This window comes from Monodon monoceros, unplaced genomic scaffold (assembly GCF_005190385.1).
Source record: "Monodon monoceros isolate NGI ecotype Baffin Bay Population unplaced genomic scaffold, NGI_Narwhal_1 Super_Scaffold_16, whole genome shotgun sequence".
Classification (NCBI taxonomy): domain Eukaryota; kingdom Metazoa; phylum Chordata; class Mammalia; order Artiodactyla; family Monodontidae; genus Monodon; species Monodon monoceros.
The window spans coordinates 26905170-26916474 of record NW_021703772.1 but is presented as its reverse complement, the minus strand read 5'-3'; the positions used below and the strand labels follow the sequence as shown (position 1 = coordinate 26916474).

General features: G+C 37.2%; 1 protein-coding gene and 1 non-coding gene across 3 annotated transcripts in view; both read left to right on the top strand.

Moving 5' to 3' along the window:
- Positions 1 to 11305, top strand: part of UNC80 (unc-80 homolog, NALCN channel complex subunit) — a 241679-nt gene that overhangs the window by 188848 nt on the left and 41526 nt on the right. For both annotated transcript variants that reach the window (XM_029225347.1, XM_029225346.1), the window contains exons 45-47: positions 1137 to 1275; positions 2078 to 2174; positions 9350 to 9520. In XM_029225347.1, coding sequence (XP_029081180.1) covers positions 1137 to 1275; positions 2078 to 2174; positions 9350 to 9520 — 407 coding nt within the window. The remainder of the gene's footprint in view (positions 1 to 1136; positions 1276 to 2077; positions 2175 to 9349; positions 9521 to 11305) is intronic.
- LOC114897342 lies at positions 1390 to 1525 on the top strand. The gene has a single exon (XR_003794068.1). It is a non-coding gene; the product is annotated as a small nucleolar RNA SNORA76 (small nucleolar RNA).

Below are 11305 nucleotides of genomic sequence, written 5' to 3'. Positions count from 1 at the left end.
TTGATGTATTCAACCAATCCATTATGGAAATTTGCGGGGGAATGCTGAGTCCCATTATCATAGACCAGAGAAAACATAGGCATGAACTTTACTGGCAGTTCACATTTTGCTGTATGTTTATGAGTTTCCACAAATATCTCTTTTGTACTAGATTAGCATTTAATAGATCCCTTAAAACTCAGGTGTTCACTCCATACAATAGCATGGTTGGATGCAGAATTCTGTAAGCTGAATACTGCCTAGATATTGTTATCAATGGCAGTGTTTATGAAACTTGTATTTCTGATCAAACCATATTAGTACTGATGTAGGAATTAATAAACTAAAATGGCTTTTCTTTTGTTTTTAATTGAAGTATAGTTGATTTACAATGTTGTGTTAATTTCTGCTGTACAGCAAAATGATTCTGTTATACATATATATATATACATCTTTTTTATATTCTTTTCCATTATGGTTTATCACAGGATATTGAATATAGTTCCCTATGCTATACAATAGGACCTTGTTGTTTATCCATTCTATATATAATAGTTTGCATCTGCTAATCCCAAACTCCCAATCCATACCCCTTTACCCTCCTTGGCAACCACAATTCTGTTCTGTGTCTGTGAGTCTATTTCATAGGTAAGTTCATTTGTGTCATATTTTAGATTCCACATATAAGTGATATCATATGGTATTTGTCTTTCTCTTTCTAACTTCACTTAGTATGATAATCTCTAGGTCCATCCATGTTGCTGCAAATGGCATTATTTCATTATTTTTATGGCTGAGTAGGATTCCATTGTATATAGGTACCACATCTTCTTTATCCATTCATCTGTCGATGGACATTTAGGTTGTTTCCCTGTTTTGGCTACTGTGAATAGTGATGCTATGAACATATGGGTGCATGTGTCATTTTGAGTTAGAGTTTTCTCTGGGTATATGCCCACGAGTGGGATTGCTGGATCATATGGCAACTCTATTTTTAGTTTTTTTTTTAGGAACCTCCATTCTGTTTTTCACAGTGGCTGCACCAACTTACATTCCCACCAACAGGGTATGAGGGTTCCCTTTTCTCTACACCCTCTCCAGAATTTGTTATTTGTAAACTTTTTAATGATGGCCTAAAATGGCTTTTCTTTGTACAGGATGCTGCCAATACTGGGTCCAGCAAAGGCGTGTCAGCTCAGTGCCTGTTTGACTTGCTGCAGTCGCTGGAGGGGGAGACCATGGACATCCTAGACATCTTAGAGCTGGTTAAAGCTGAGAAGCCTCTTAAGTCATTAGGTAAAAGCAAAACTTGCCTTGGCATTCTTTTTCTTTTTGTAATCTTTCTTTTTTTAAATGACCTTATACTGAATATTTTGAGCTAAATCAAAATAGCAAAAATAAGTGGAACATGCGCTGCCTTTGAGCCCCCGCCGCGCCTGCGCGTGGCGCCGGGGGCAGGCTGCAGTGTCAGAGCAGCACGCGCTTGCGCATAACTGGGGCCGTCTTGCCCCCGCGGCGGCGGCCCTTTTAACTGCGAGCAACACTGGGGAAAAGGAAAAAAAAAAAAAAAAATAAGTGGAACGGTGGTATAAATTAAATGAGTACATTTTCCTATCTCCTGTTTTTCTTAAATTTCTTGTAAATCTTAAAATGTAAAGGATTCTCTGCCATGAAAATTGTATTAAAAGGGGGGCTCAATAGACCGCTGTAGTTTTCAGAAAATTGGGTTTTCCTGGGCAATTCTAAGTGAATAACCCTTTAAGACAGGCTTTTATTATCATGGAATGTCTACAATTAGAGGTATTCAAAGATGAAGTCTCGTGTCTTACCTTAGAGCATCCAAATATCCTTCTATTAGATGAGTTTTTTTAAACTACCAAAAAAAAGCACTTTTATTTGTCATCTGATTATTCAAAAATAGAACAGAATTTTTAGTCCCTTTAGATGAGGATATTAAGTGTTCACAGTTTAGGAATAAAGTCTAACAAGGAAATGCCTACAAAATATAACTGGAAAGAAAGTGTTAGGAGTAATAAATTCTTCTTTATCCCTGGTGGAATCCACTCTGATTGTGTGCCTTGCCCTTCTGTCCCTTCAGATTTCTGCTATGGAAATGAAGACCTGACTTTCTCTATAAGTGAAGCCATTAAGCTCTGTGTTACTGTGGTGGCATATGCTCCTGAGTCATTCAGAAGGTAACTGCAGCCTTTTATTCCATGCCTTGTAATAAGTAAGTATGGCAAAGGAAATAAAATTGAGCGACTACAAAGGTTATGTTTGCTAAGATTAGCCTGTAATGTTCTGGCAAGTATGCTTTCAAAAACTAAATTTAGGGAACTTGTCATAGCAGAGGTTATGAAAAATACAGTAAATCTTCATCAATTTGAAATCCCCTAATTTGGAAATTGTGAAGTGGCTAAGATGTTTTAGTCTTGTTTAGGAAATATCCTCACATGTAACAGAAATTAATAGCAAATAAAATTTCAGAAAAGACATTTAAGCTATTTAAGAAAACTCATTTCAAGGAGCAATAAGAACTTGTGTCACACAAAGAGCAGGAAGAGGAATCTTGCCTGTCATTTTGCCAAGTGCAAGGAATCCAAAGGACTCACCATGGCGAGTGTTATTACCAGTTCTAGGATGTTGGCTCTGACCTGATTTTATTTACATATATATATATATATAGTATATATATATATATATATAAAATATGTGAAACGAAAATCAGCCTCATGTCTCTATTAAAATAGGTATTCTAAAGGCAGAGACAATAATTCAAATGAATTATGGATAGCCCCTTTTTATGTAATATACATGCTTAAAGATGTTCCATAATTCTGGCTTAACCAACCCTATGGCCTTCCCTCCTCTTCCTCAATTCAACATTAGGAAATCTCCCCCTCTTAATTTCTCAATCTACTTTGATTTTTTCTTGTAATATCTAACCCATAAACAAAGCATTCGATTCTATTCTACCATATTCTTAGTATATGTGATATATCTTCCAATGCCCAATATAGCGCTGTATTCCATACATGATATAACAGTATAAATTTATAAAATGAATGAATCAGATAACAGCCAACTGTTTCCATGTTCCTATTTCTCTCATTTGTAATTCTTCTTGCATAGGCCTTTGTGGTGAGAAAATAGTTTGAAAATAAAAATATGGATTAGTCATAAACATATCACAGTTTTTGCCTCAACTTTCTTTTGAGAGAAGGATGGGCTAATAAATTATTCCAGGGTATTGCTCCTCTGTTAAGACTGCCAGATCTAGGTAGGTTATCACCTTTCTGATGTAAATTCAAAGAACTGAGACTACAAACTCCTGTCACACAAGGAATAAAATATAAATCTTATCTGAGTGTGAACTCAAGGATGCTGGCTCTGATCTAACCCAGAGTCACCCACATTGGTCCTACCTCCTCGGACCAGCTGTTGATCTCATGTGCTCAGGGTGAGTTGTGACTCTGACTCAGGTTTGAAGTGAAAGGGAAGATGACTAGTGATTCTCCTGGTGAAACAAACAGAGAACTAGCGCTTGTCTATTCATACCAGTCCAGTTCTAACCTAATAGTCAAGCCTATCCTGAAACATCTATAGATCGGGTGATTTATGGAACACTAGATAGAAGTGTATAACTGATCTGAAAGTAAAGCATAGTGATCTACTTGGGATCTAAAGATTGCTTGGGGCTTACAGATTTCCACATTACTTAAAATTCTTAATTCTCTCTGTTTGATCAAATCTCCTTATCAATTTCTCATATTCCTCCTTAAATCTACTTCTGGTTTTCAATTAGTGTAGAAAAATATTGACCCAACTATTGCAACTCTGCTATTTTAACCCAGTGGATATTTTGACCCCAAGGATATTTGACTACGACTTTATAAATACAAACATCTTAATCATAATTATACCTATAAATTTTCATTAAGGGATTATTTTCTAATTTATTTATGCCAGTTTAATTCCTCAGCCATTTTATGTTGCAAATAAGCCACTTTCAACTTTTCATTTTTATTTTATCAAAGTTCTTTTCATTGAAATTATTTTCTTTCTATGTAAAATTTATAATAAAGTTTACATTCATTGATTAAGTTTTAGGGGAGGACTTATTTTATCTTGGTCTGTATCAAACTTTGCTCATTAGATTTTCTGTCATTTTGAGCTTTTGTGTTTCAGGTTTTGATCATTACTGCATAGTTTCCCCAAGTCAAATTTCAACGGTGCCCATAAGATGTAGTTTCTTAATGTAGAATAAACATCTGAAGCAGGATGTTTATTAAATAACAAATTCTTCTCAGTGGTGTTTTAACAATTGTCAGTTTTATTTTATATCAAAAATTCTTTCAAAATAGTTATTATGAATTGGATAAAAGACTGGGAATTTGTATTTTTAAAGTAATCAATGAAAAAAGCAGCAGACAACTGGTCAGGTATTCCCAGACTGCTTTATTATTCGGGATTAATCTTAGAGTGTAATACCATTATTTAATATTCTTCCATCAGTTTGTTCATTATGTACTATCTCCTCACACACCGCTGGGACAGAGAGAGCAGATGGTAGGGTCAGAACATCCCGCTGACAAGCAGGGTGACCTCCGCCCCATCTCCACAGTGCATTTCCCGGTTCCCCCACTGCAAATAATCTCTCCTGCCTCCGGTCCCAGAGCAATTTATTTTGAAGTTTTCCCTTATGAAATCTGTTGCTCAGCCATCTCGAGGCGCTGAGCCAAGTCACCTTACCTCATCCTGCCTCTTACCTACCAAGTTTGTAAACATAAGGAGCCGCCTGAAGAAAATGCATACAGTTTATTCTTACCACAGCCTCTGGTGGAAATCTCTGCTCTCCTTGCCTGAGCTGAATATCACAGCCATCTTCAGGGTCCTCTTTATCCTTTCTCAGAAACTCCTGAAATGGTGTCAGTCATAAGAGTTGAGGTTTCTGGAAAGATCCAGTGAAGAGTGACTTCTTTCTTGCCCATGTTCTAAATAAATGAAGGAAGGCAGAAGGGAGGTTGAAATGTCACCTTTAGTGCTGAGAAAGATTAAGTAGGGGAATCAGGCTTGAAACAGGACTGCCCTGAGAACTCACAGCAGAGGATAGAAGCCCTGTTGGCAGGCTTTTCCAGGAAAAGGAAAAGAGCTGAGCTGATTTTGCCCAGTATGTCTATATCAATTTGCCCCTCAGGTAAGTCTTTGTCTTCTCCAGAACCGAATGAGTAAAAGGGCAAAGAGGAACCGGGATTGATATTGACTGAACTCTCTCTGCTGGAAGGAAACATGAGGAATGAGTAAAATATGCCACCCATCCCCAACATTCCCACCATATTCTGTCTTAAGCAATGGGGATTAAACTCTATGCCCCTGATCAACCCTGCCTCAGGAGGGCAAATCTACCCTCTATCAGGACGGTCCTCCTCCTGCTTTCCTTAGGCTCCTCCTACAATATCACAGCTCCATAAAAGGTTCAAACATGGATCAAAACCTTGCATTAACTCCAAGTCCACTCGATTCCTAAGTGTCAAAATACCCCCTCTTCTATTTTCCACTCCAAGCATATCCAGTACCATGTTGTTAGGGTGTATCAGAGATTCTGCAGTGCGATTAAGTGATAACATGAAGACACTGCAATGACAAAATGTATAAAGATTCTCTAATATTAAAATGCTAACAGCATAGAGAAGCCCTAAATTTGACTAAAAAATCCTCACATTATCAAATTCCCAATGAGATATAAAAGACACTTTCAAGTTAAAATCCAAACACATTGAAATCAAAAGGAATTAGAGTTCACAATCAAATTCTCTTGTCATTGTGAGTTAAAAGCCAGAGTCCAATACTGTTAAGCTAAATTAAATTTTTTTAAAAAAACCTCCCTAATACCTTATTCTGCTCTGTTTAAGCCAGAACTGTTCTTAATTCCTGGGTGGAGCCAGGATCTCTTAAGTAGTTGTTCCCTAGGATATGTTTCATGGGAATAAATTCAATTCTTAAAAGACTTCAACATTTGTAATACCAAGTCCCTGTTGTGCTTAAATTTTTTTTAAATAATGTATTTTATTTAAATATTCATACAAGAAAGTTTTTACAAATTGTAATTTTATAGTTTAATGAATGTATACAAAGTTAACACATCAGTGTAACTACCACTCAAATTGAAAAATCAGATAAAAGAACCACTATCCTGATTTCCAGCATCACAAATCAGCTTTGTCTGTTTCTGAACTCAACTACAATGAAATAATATGGTAGGTATTTTTTAATGTCTGACTTCTGTTCTTCAGTATTATTTCATGAGATTCATCCATGCAATCGTGTATAACAGTAGTTCTTCATTTGTCTATAATATTCTATTGTACGGCTATGCTGCAATTTGTGTATTTCTTCTTTTGTTGACAGACATTAGTGTTGTGTTCAGTTTGAAGCTATTACCAGTAATGCTGCAGTGAACATTTTTATATATGCCTTTGTGTGCACATATATATGCGTCTCTGTGGGTAAAAATGCTCTGCTAGATCATGGAGTATGTATATGCTTCGCTTTAGTAGATACTACCAAAAAGTTTTCCAGAGGGCTTGTATCACTTTTCACTCCCACCAGCAGTGTATAGGTGTTCCAGTACTCTACAGCCTCATCAACACTTTGTATCGTCAGTCTTTTTTATTTTAACTGTTTTTGTTGGCTTATAGTGATATCTCATTGTGGTTTTGATTTCCATTTCCCTCCAGCAAATTAAAAGGTTTGGAAGCCTTTCAGATTGTTTACTGGAATTTGGATATCTACTTTTGCAAGGGGCCTATTGAAGTATTCTACCCATTTTTAAATGAGATTATCAGTAATTTTTATTTGATATATGGAATTTTTTTTAAAGAGTCTGATATAAATACATTTTAACTTATATAGAGTGGTGTTGCTGGTAAACATTTAACAACCAACTCTCTGGGAGAAAGAGTTTCTAATGTGTAGCATTGCCAATTTGCTAATATGTAGCAATTGCTGAATACAAAATACCAGAATGACATCATTGAATGTGGTGTTGGAAAGAGATGCTTACGGTAGGCCTTTTTCTTTAAATTTAATTTTTAATGGAGTATAGTTGCTTTACGATGTTGTGTTAGTTTCTGCTGTAAAGCAAAGTGAATCAGCTACACATATACCTCCTCTTTTTTGGATTGCCTTCCCATTTAGGTTACCACAGAGCATTGAGTAGAGTTCCCTGTGCTATAGTTGGTCCTCATTAGTTATCTATTTTACACATAATATCAGTAGTGTATATATGTTAATCCCATCCCAATCTCCAAGTTCATCCCATCCCCCCCTTCCCCCTTGGTATCCATTCGTTTGTTCTCTATGTCTGTGTCTCTATTTCTGCTTTGCAAATAAGAACATCTATACCATTTTTCTAGATTCCACATATGTGTTAATATACAACATTTGTTTTTCTCTCTCTCTCTTACTTTACTCTGTATGAAGTGAAGTCTTACAGTCTCTAAGTCCATCCACATCTGTGCAAATGATCCAGTTTCATTCCTTTTTATGGCTGAATAATATTCCAATTTATATATGTACCACATCATCTTTATCCATTCCTCTGTTGATGGACAATTAGGTTGCTTCCATGTCCTGACTATTGTAAATAGTTCTTCAGTGAACCTTGGGGTGCATGTATCTTTTTGAATTATGGTTTTCTCTGGGTATATGCCCAGTAGTGGGATTGCTGGGTCATATGGTAGTTTTATTTTTAGTTTTTTAAGGAACCTCCATACTGTTCTCCATAGTGGCTGCATCAGTTTACATTCCCACCAGCAGTGCAAGAGGGCTCCCTTTTCTCCACACCCTCTCCAGCATTTGTTGTTTGTGTATATTTTGATGATGGTCATTCTGACAGGCGTGAGGTGATACTGCATTGTAGTTTTGATTTGCATTTCTCTAATAATTAGTGATGTTGAGCATCTTTTCATGTGTTTGTTGGCCATCTGTATGTCTTCTTTGGAGAAATGTCTGTTTAGGTCTTCCACCCATTTTTTGATTGGGTTTTTTGTTTTTTTGATCTTGAGCTGCATGAGCTGTTTGTATATTTTGGAGATTAATCCTTTGTCAGTTGCTTCAGTTGCAAATATTTTCTCCCATCCTGAGGGTTGTCCAGTAGACCTTCTTGACTGGTTATTTAGCCATTCCAGCACACCACTGGCTACTTGTATTTCAAATAACATCTCCTACTCTGTGGCTTATAATTTTACTCCCCTAATGTTGTCTTTTGATGAACAGAGCTCTTCATTTTAATACAGTCCAATGTATCACCTTTTTCCTATTTTTTAGTGCTTTCTGTGTCCTCTTATGAAATCTTGGCTAACCCAAGGTTATGAATATATCCCCTTATATGCTAGGTGCTTTTTTGTTTTTATCTTAACATTTAGATTAACAAGCCATCTGGAATTAATTTTGGTATGGTGTAAAGTAAGGGTCAAAGTTTATTTTTCCCCTAGAGATATCTAATAGGCAATAGACCCAAGCACCATTTATAGAAAAGACTAGCCTTTCCCCATTGCATTGCAGTGTCATCTTTGTTATAAATCAAGTGCGGATTTGTTTCGGACTCCTTATTCTGTTTCACATATCTATTGGTCTATCCTTGCACCAATATTATACTGTCTTAATTACGATAGTTTTATAAAAAGTCTGATGTCTGGTAATATGTCTTTTTACAATTATGAAATTTCCGTCTTTAACTTACCTTGAAGTCTGTTTTGTCTGACATAATAGTTACATCAGCATTCTTTTGGTGTTTGCTCTTACTTTCACCTTCAACATTTCTATATACTTATATTTAATGTCTCTTGATAGCAAAATATAGCTGAATTTTTAAATTATTCACACTAGTAAGCAACCATTTTCATACCTGTATCACAGTGACTGTTTCCAGACCAGACTCTTGCTGTAAAATTGCTTAAGCTTTAAGAAGCCAGCCTCCTAAAGAAGGGTTTTATTTTGTCTCAGATTTGTTGCAAATTACTGAATGGAAGCTTTGTTGATTTTTGTGAAGCTTGTTTCTCTGATTGACTGAATAGCTCTACCTGTTACCATTCTGTTGTTCTTTCAACCAATTGTATATATGCTAACTCTCCCAAGTAGGTAATATTCTTCCTAAATGCAGAATTTTATCACCTTTTATCCGGTGCTTAATTAACTAATTAACTAGTGTTGGTAGATATTTCCAGCAGCTTTAATTACTCTTGACTTGGGTGGTGTGGGAAGGGGATTCAGAATTTTCCAACTCTCTAGAGGCTTTTCATTTCTCCATGCTCCAAAATATCAAGTAGGAGGTAAAAACGTGATTTGGTTTTCTATCTGTTGATTAAAGTCTTCAGATGCTGATGGTCTTGGAAGCTTTGGTGCCATGTTACCTACAAAAGCTAAAGAGGCAAACGTCACAAGTGGAGACAGGACCCGCTGCCCGAGAGGAGATCGCCTCCATGGCTGCTCTTGCGACATCCCTGCAGGCCCTTTTATACAGCGTAGAGGTCCTCACCAGGTAATCCCATCGGCAGAAATAGCCACAGCCATAAGCTATATGTATCCACCAAAAAGATGAAAATCTCAAACCCAGTTTTTATTTACAGATAACTTACCCAAACTCAGCTGAAACTGCAAGCATTCCCTAAGTTGTTTAGATAAATAGTGCTCAGTACTCTAAATAATAATGATGATGATGACAATAATAATAATAATTGTTAGTATTATTATTCTACCATGATTGCTAAACACACATTTACATGTAGCTTGCCGAGCTTCTGTGGCAGTTTTAACCCAGCAGTAAACAAATCTTTTGTAAAAGGGCTAATTTAGTGAATATGAAAATGTGATCCACGTTTTTATTAGCTCTTTTTTATGAGACATGAAATGTCTGCAATTTCAACTAAGCATTCTTTTATTATTTTCCTGTTTGTAAAGAGCTGGGTTTATTTTTACTTTAATTTCAGAAGCTACATAACAAACATAAACTACAAAATTTTATTCTAATGCTAGAATTGATAGATTCTCTGTCGGACAGGACTCAAGAGTGCTAAGAGAGGGGACTGAAGGATTTAGGAATGGAAAGGTCAGTTGACACCAGGGTTCAGCCCTAAACAAAGTTCCAAGAAGTTAGCCCTGTCACCAGATTCTTGGGTACAGAAGCAGAGGAATTGAGCTGCCCTGTGTCAGGGAAGGACTGGATAGATGAGGCCTGGGCAGGCGTTGGCGGGTGGGGGCATTAGCGGGGCTGGGAGGATGTCTGTGTACCAAGGATAGAGCGAGTGGGGGTGGTAGATGCAGGACACTATATAGTGATATGCTTTCCTTTTCCATCGTCATCTAAAATCAGCTGGAAGGAGACGTTCCTCCCCACGGGTGGAGGTGGGGAAGCCTTCTTTCTGCATCGATGTCTTTGCTTCTCCATCCCATTTGGCCATATTGTTAGCCTAAAATTCTATGGTTTACTCCCATCACAGGCACCAACTTCTCCAGCCCCATCTTGCTCAGTTGGTGAGGGGACTCGCTGCAACCCCTCAGTCCATGGAGGACTTTTCCAGCGTGCACCAGCAAGTGAGAGGGGGAGTGAGATTGTTATTCATTAAGTTCAACCTATGTTTAGTTCCTAATCTTGCACTACATTGCCAACCGAGGCAAGCAGAACATAGCCCAAAGCCTTGGGTAGACTCTCTGCTGAAGTGCCCACGTGCATCTAATCTGAAGGGATGGGAAGCAGTGGAATAGGGAGCAGTGACAAACTGCTGGTGAGAAACAGCCCCCAGTGCTTTGATGATGGTTTCCTGAAAGTCTGAGGGGGAAGAACATTACAAGGAGAAATACGTGACTTACACCCTCCCTTCTGCACCCACCTGGTTATGTCACTAGTGCCTTCCTGTGACTAGAGGAGAGAAGAGCGGTCAATTTCCTTCAAGGGCCACTTGATTCTCTCTCTTTACAGTACACAATGTTGATGCTTTCTATTCCCTTTTATAAGGATAAGTCAATTAACTTCTCCAAAACTGACTTACCAAAAATTCCACAAAGAGTTATGGATGGAGCTCTGACATTTGAAATTCTGTGGCCTTAAATATTCCAGTGTATTTAATATTCAAAAGATGGAGTGGAAGACTAGCCTCATTGGCTGGCTGTAATTATTCACAACAAAATTGGCTCCATTGTTTTTACGAAAAGAAAACGAGAAGAATACCACTTCACTTCCACAGTCCTAATGTAGTTGCTCATGAAAAAAAATTAACCGTTCTATAGGTAGTAACACTGAAACAAGTATATTACAAGTGTATCACTA